General features: G+C 34.4%; 1 protein-coding gene and 1 pseudogene across 11 annotated transcripts in view; both read right to left on the reverse strand.

Annotated features, from left to right (window-relative positions):
- Positions 1 to 2,352: 2,352 nt before the first annotated feature.
- The window catches only part of CCDC122 (coiled-coil domain containing 122), a 31,720-nt gene continuing 27,072 nt past the window's right edge, over positions 2,353 to 7,000 (reverse strand). For all 11 annotated transcript variants that reach the window (XM_023536365.1, XM_023536366.1, XM_011369761.2 and 8 more), the window contains one exon: positions 2,353 to 3,387. In XM_023536365.1, the coding sequence (XP_023392133.1) occupies positions 3,238 to 3,387 (150 nt within the window). In that variant the 3' untranslated portion in view covers positions 2,353 to 3,237. The remainder of the gene's footprint in view (positions 3,388 to 7,000) is intronic.
- LOC111745413 lies at positions 4,860 to 4,979 on the reverse strand (annotated as a pseudogene).

Below are 7,000 nucleotides of genomic sequence, written 5' to 3' on the forward strand. Positions count from 1 at the left end.
GTATATTATTAGAATTATTTCATATCTATAGTGTTTTTTAAAATAGCATGATTAATCAATTGATTGGAAGAACATGGCCTAACAGATAAAATATAGTCCATTTATATTGGCTATGTCCGTGGTGGCTGATTTAACTGGTTTTAATGTATACTACCTTGTGTTTTACATGGTTAAGATATGTATCAATTTCTTTGCATTGGTCAACTATAATTTGCCCATGGATTACACATACACTAAGTAATGTTCTGACATATTAATTGTGGAATTTTTCCTCCCTCTGCTTCCTCGCACTAGTTACCTTTTCCTGATCACGTAGGCAATAGAACCTAGCAGGCTAGGGTCAGGACAGATAAGGCTGAGATGTAAGAAGTCATTCATCAGCTCTGGGTTTCATATTAGGCTTTTAAAAACACTCCACAATAGAAACAATATTTTTGAAATGATAGCTTTTCTTTACAGAAGACTGATATTTTAAGAGAGAAAAATATATGCTTAGCCCCAAAGCACTAAGAGCCTTGAAAGAGCCTTGAAATCAAAAAGTGAGGAAGAATGCATGAATAGAATAACAGGCCCCCAAGAGGGCAAATTTGGCCAGCATGCAGAAAGAGAGAACTAAACAGAACCAGAAAGGCCTTGCGACTGGATGTGGAAGCTGAATGCACTGATAGGAGAAAACAATGGCAGATACGCACGGACAAAAGCTGATGCTCAAGACAAAGAGGAACAGATTACACCTTTGCAGAGGCCATTGAGGTCAGAGAACTTGGACCAGGACTCCTCCCCTGACGACGAAACAATATAAGTCCCCTAAGAGCTCAGACCATTTCCAAGAAGGAAATGAGAAGGAGAAGGAGGGAAATTTTGAACTGTATGTTTACCCAAAAGAGATTGAATTTTAAACCAAAAGCATATGTGAGAAAGGCCATTAAACAGAACAGCTCATATTCTAAGGTAGATTCAGTTATGTAGAAATTTTAAAAATTAATTTTCTAACTTTAGAGTTTGTGTACATGTTGAAATATTATCCACTAACTACTTATCAGGCTTGAGGACACCTTGAGTTTTAGTTCTTCTTGGTTCATTTGAAAGCCTCCATCATCTGAAATGGTTTTCAAGAGCAAGGAAGGAAAAAAGTTTTCTCTTTCAAATAATTATTTTAACTGTCACAAAATTAAAATAGGTACATGTATTATTATCATGGTTATTTTAGAAAACGAGACTGAAAATTACTTTCTAAAATAGGTAACATTTTTTTAAGCAGATTAAACCTATTTTCTTTATATTTATTTTAAAAGTAAACTTTTGAAAATATAGCTCAAGGTATTAACATCACGTACAAATAATTTGAAACCTATTGTGAACTTAAAAAGGATTTAAAAACTAGAATTTTCCTTTTATAAACTATAAATAAAATTGTGAAGTATAACTATAAGAGCCTTTTAAATATGCAAACTACATTTAAATATTTTTATATAATAAGCATTTGGTTCAGCTTTGTCGTCAGCTAAGCATAGTGGGTTCACTCCACGACCTACAGGTTTACTGTTTTTATTCAACCCTGTGTTTCTGAGTCATGGACCAAAGCTGTTTGTGTCATATCATAAGCCATTTAAAGTGTTAGCCATAATAAGCCATGTTAATTCATAATAAGACTATTAATGTTAGACATGACAAGATTATTAATATCAGGTTTTTATATCGGCTATAATCTTACTGAATCTTAGGCTCATAGAAAGATGAGGAGAAAACAAACTTGAGCTATCATTCTGATGTTGTGATCTGAAATCATTAAACCCTAAAGCAAATACTTAAAACCATGTGTTCCTACTCGACCATAAAAAAGAATGAAATCTCACCATTTGTGATGACATGGATGGACCTGGAAGGTATTATGCTAAGTGAAATAAGTCAGAAAGAGAAAAACAAATACCATATGATCTCACTTACATGCGGACTCTGAAAAACAAAACAAACAAAACAGAAATAGACTCACAGATACAGAGAACAAACTAATGGTTGCCTGATGGGAGGTGGCTTGGTGGTTGGGTGGGAAAGGTAAAAGGATTAAGAAGTCCAGAATGGCAGTTATAAAACAGTCACAGGATGTAAAGTACAACATAGGGAACAGAGTCAATAACATTGTAATAACTGTGTATGGTGCCAGATGGGTACTACTAGATTTATCAGGGGGATCACTTTGTACTAAGTTACATAAATGTCTAACCACTATGTTGTACACCTGAAAGTAAATAATATTGCATTTCAACTGTAATTAAAAAATAAAAATTAAAAAGACATGTATTCAATAATTAGTATTTTGTTTCTGCTCCTAAAAAATGGACTCAATGGAGCCATGAGAAGAAGCACTTTTATCTTAAAACAGACAAGTTAAATTTTGATTTATTGCCATGGTCAAAGCATTTGCCTTCCAGTGGAACAACAAATACATGTTAGTCTATACTGAATAACACTTCATTTAAGAGCTTTTATGTTTGCCTTACAGAGCTTGTATATTTAGTCAAAGAATAATAATAAAAAATTTACAGACAGAAACATGAACAAAAAAATTTATACTTTGCAACACTCTAAAAATACATTATCTAATAACAAAGAAAAATGATTACTACCTTCTGGATGAAACGGAAAACTAAGAAAAATATCTGAGACATTGAACATATAACAATATTATTGTAAATATTAATATTTATGGACTACTGTGAAGGCAGTAGTAAAAAAAAACACAAGTTCTAATAAAAAGTTAGAAATAGACAACCCTTTAAATATCTTAACAATTTAAATCATTGTAAATTCAAGTGTTTCTTTTCTTCTAAATTTTTACTTCATGCAATAGTGAAGGCAACATGTTTATAAACAGGTGTTCATGAGTATAACACATATTATACATGAATGATATTCACAGAGTCATCCACGATACTTCTGTAAGCATTCCTATTGACTATCCACCACTATCAGCTGTAGGGTTGGAAGGCACTTTAACAATGACTGACTCTAAAAAGGAAATGTATCTGTCATTAAGACATTAAGACCTCTGATAGCGAATGCTCATCATAAGGTATATAAATGCAGAATCACTATGTTGTACACTTGAAATGAATATAATATTGTATGTCAACTATACTTTAATAAAAATAAATAAAAATTTAAAAACAGATTTCTCAACATTCTGTCCCAATTTTTGTTGGCATACTCTGTGCTCTACATTATCCTATGGCCACGTTACTCTTTCATCGCAATGCACCTTCTTAGTTCAGCTGCAGTTTTTTCTAGCTGTTGAATGTTCCACTGCCATTGTCTTCTATGGGATTGGAGCTTGTTCACCTGACAATGCAAACGCTTAAGAATCGCACCATATCTCTTATGTTGTACCTATTAAAGAAGAATACACGTGAACAGGGCTTGAGAAGGATAAATGGAACACAGCCATAAAGGATATTTTGACTACTCTAAAAAGGAAAACACTTGATTAGAAATTATTCACTGTAAATAATGACAATAAACAGTAATTATAACTATTTGACACTTATTACATGTTAGTTACTGTGCTGAGAGCTGTTTACATATAATTAAATTCTCATAACACTTTATGACGTGGATATCATTAACTCCATTTTTGTATAAAGAAACCAAAGATCAAGGAGTTTCAGTATTTGACTGAGTTTTCATAGCCAGCAACCGCCGGTGTGTGGAGTTCGAACCCAGGGGAAACACCCACGAAGATGCGCCTTGGGCTTATCGAGCAGGTACTAGTTAAGAGCGATGGTTTCATCTCCTGTACCAGTGGTTCACTGGAACACAGACACATTGACCTAAAAGATCCAGAGCACATCATCCACTTCCCGGCCCTTAAGCAGATCGGTATTTACGCTGAGCCAGACAAATGTGACCCTGGAAGTCAATGAAGCGCAGTGTGAAGTGCAAGTGTTTTGGTGTCAGGCCACAAGAAAGTAAAAAAGTCAAAATTCAGGATATCAGTATGGCTATACAAAGAGCGTCCAATTTTTTCTAACAGCTTTATTGAGATATATTTCATGTACCGTATAATTCATCCTTTAACGTGCATGATTTAATGGTTTTTAGTATGTTCACAGGGTTGTGCATCACCACAATCAGTTTTACATTATCATTAGCCCCAAAGAGGCCTAGTACCCATAAGCAGTGACTCTCCATTCCCCCACCCCCACCCTGAGCACCAGGCAACCGCTAAACTACTTTCTCTTTTATAGATTTGCCTATTTTGGATATTTTATAAAATGAAATCATGTAATATGTGGTTTTTTATGACTGGTAACTGGCTTCTTTCACTCAGCATGTTTTTAAGGGCCATCCATGCTTTAGCATGTATCAATACCCCATTCCCTTTTATTGGCTAATAATATTCCATTGTATGATATACTACATGTTATTTATGTATTTTATCAGTTGATAAATATTTGAGTTGTTTCTACTTTCTGGTTATGATGAAGAATGCTGCTGTGAATATTCCTGTGCAAGTTTTTGTGTGGACATGTTTTCACTTCTCTTGGGTATATATCTAGGAGTGGAATTACTGGATCACATGGGAACTCTATGTTTAACCATTTGGGAAACTACTAGACTATTTTCTGATTTTACATTGCCATGATTAATGTGTGAGGGTTCCAATTTCTTTGAATCCTTAAAAATACTTATCTCTTTTTTTATCATAGCCATCTTATTGGGTATGAAGTGATATTTCATTTTAGTAAAAATCCCTACTTTTTAAAATTTTTAATTTTTATTTTTTAAGTGAGGCAACCCTTGGTGACCTCACAGATTGCAAGGACCTTGTCAGCTTACAATCCTTTCTCTTTTTATTTTTACGCCTGTAGCACCTGGTCTTCCTAGGTGGTCTCCCATCCAAGTACTAACCAGGCCTGACCCTGCTTAGCTTCCAAGATCAGATGGGATCGGGCTTGTTCAAGGTGGCATGGCCAATAGACTAAAAATACCTACTTTTAAATAAACTGATAGAATAATAGAGCTGGAGAAGTTACCTCTTCATTCCTATATCTAAGGGAGTGCTCTAGAAAGTTAGAAAACTGGTTCTAAGTCAGTTCAAATAAGGATCAATTTGTCAAAACACCAATTCACCAAATTTATCAAAATAACCAATATGCCAAAAATGAGTTTATAGCCTAAGAGGGATGTGGGGAGACAAGACTCTTAGTTTCTGGGGCCTTGAGACTCAGCCCTCGACTTGTCTTCCCTTCTCTCTACCCCTCAGCTGTCCTTACTGGGATCTAGATTGTGCTATACACTGAATCTCATGTTTTTTTTTTCCCCAGCAAAAATTCCCTTCTTTCTCTCCCAGCTCCTCCCTTTGCTAGGGGTTTCTTTACCTTTATTATGCCATGGATCATTTTGACAGTATTATGAAGACTATGGACTCCTTAGAATATTATTTTTAAAAGCATAAAATAAAACACACAGGACTACAAAGGAAACCAATTATATTGACACATAGTTCTGCAATGGAGCAGGGAAACTGGGACAGAGACGCTCTAGCATTCTAAAATACTGCCACAAAAACAAAGTGAAAACTCGTCAACTAACATTTCATATACATTGCTATAAACTTTACACATCTGTTTAAGTTCTTAGTTTTGGGAAATTCTTCAAATTCAGATAATTCATTAAAATTAGTGAACTAGTCCTGCTGATATGTTGGCAAAATAGAAAATGACTTTAAAAGGATTAGAAATAAATGTGCAATAAACTGAAATATTAATGATGAAGTTAGGCATTTTTCACAGAACTTGAATAAACAATCATAAAGTTTATATGGAACTATAAAAGATCCCAAATAGCCACAGCAATCTTGAGAAAAAACAAAGTTGGAGGTATCGCAATAGCCGATATCAAATTATACTACAAGGATATAGTAATCAAAACAGCATGGTACTGGCATAAAAACAGACACACAGATCAATGGAACAGAAAAGAGAGCCCAGAAATAAACTCACGCCTATACGGTCAATTAATCTATGACAAAGGAGGCAAGAATGTATGATGGGGGTAAAGACACTCTATTTAATAAATCATGTTGGGAAAACTAGACAGATACATGCAAAAAAATGAAACTAGACTACCTTCTTACACCATGTACAGGAATAGACTCAAAATGGATTCAAGACTTAAATGGAAGACCCAAAACTACGAAATTCCTATAAGAAAACATAGGCAAGAAACCTCCTAACATTGCTCTTTGTAATATTTTTTCTAATGTGTCACTTTGGGCAAAGGAAACAAACAAACAAGAACAACAATAATGCCGTTTACTACGTTTACTACGGCATTATTGTTGTTCTTGTTTGTTTGTTTCCTTTGCCCAAAGTGACACATTAGAAAATAGCCAAGATATAAAAGCAACCTAAGTGTCCATCAATAGATGACTGGATAAAGAGGATGTACATATATACAATGGAATATTACTCAGCCATAAGAAGAATGAAATCTTACCATCCATGACAACATGGATGGAGCTGGAAGGTATTATGCTAAGTGAAATAAGACAGAGAAAGACAAATACCATATGATTTCACTTATACATGTAATCTAAAAAACAATTTAAACGAATAAACAAAAAAACAAAATCATAGGTACAGAGAACAAACTGATGGTCACCAGATGAGAGGGGAATTGGAGGGGTGAGTAAAAAAGGTGAAAGGGGGTAAGAAGTTCAAATTTCGAGTTATAAAAACAGTCACAGGGATGTACAGTAAAGAACAGGTAATGCAGTCAACAATATGGTAAAAACTACATATAGTGCCAGGTGGGTACTAGACTAGTCAGGGGGATCACTTCATAAATTAGATAAATTCCTGACCACTATGTGTACACCTGAAAGTAATATAATATTGAATTTCAACTGTAATTGAAATGTTTTTAAAGGAGGGAAAAAGGTGAAGGGGAATAAGAAGTTCAAATTTCCAGGTATAAAACAAATAAGCCATGGGGCTGT

The sequence above is a fragment of the Pteropus vampyrus genome, unplaced genomic scaffold (genome assembly GCF_000151845.1).
Source record: "Pteropus vampyrus isolate Shadow unplaced genomic scaffold, Pvam_2.0 Scaffold154, whole genome shotgun sequence".
In the NCBI taxonomy this organism is placed as follows: Eukaryota; Metazoa; Chordata; class Mammalia; order Chiroptera; family Pteropodidae; genus Pteropus; species Pteropus vampyrus.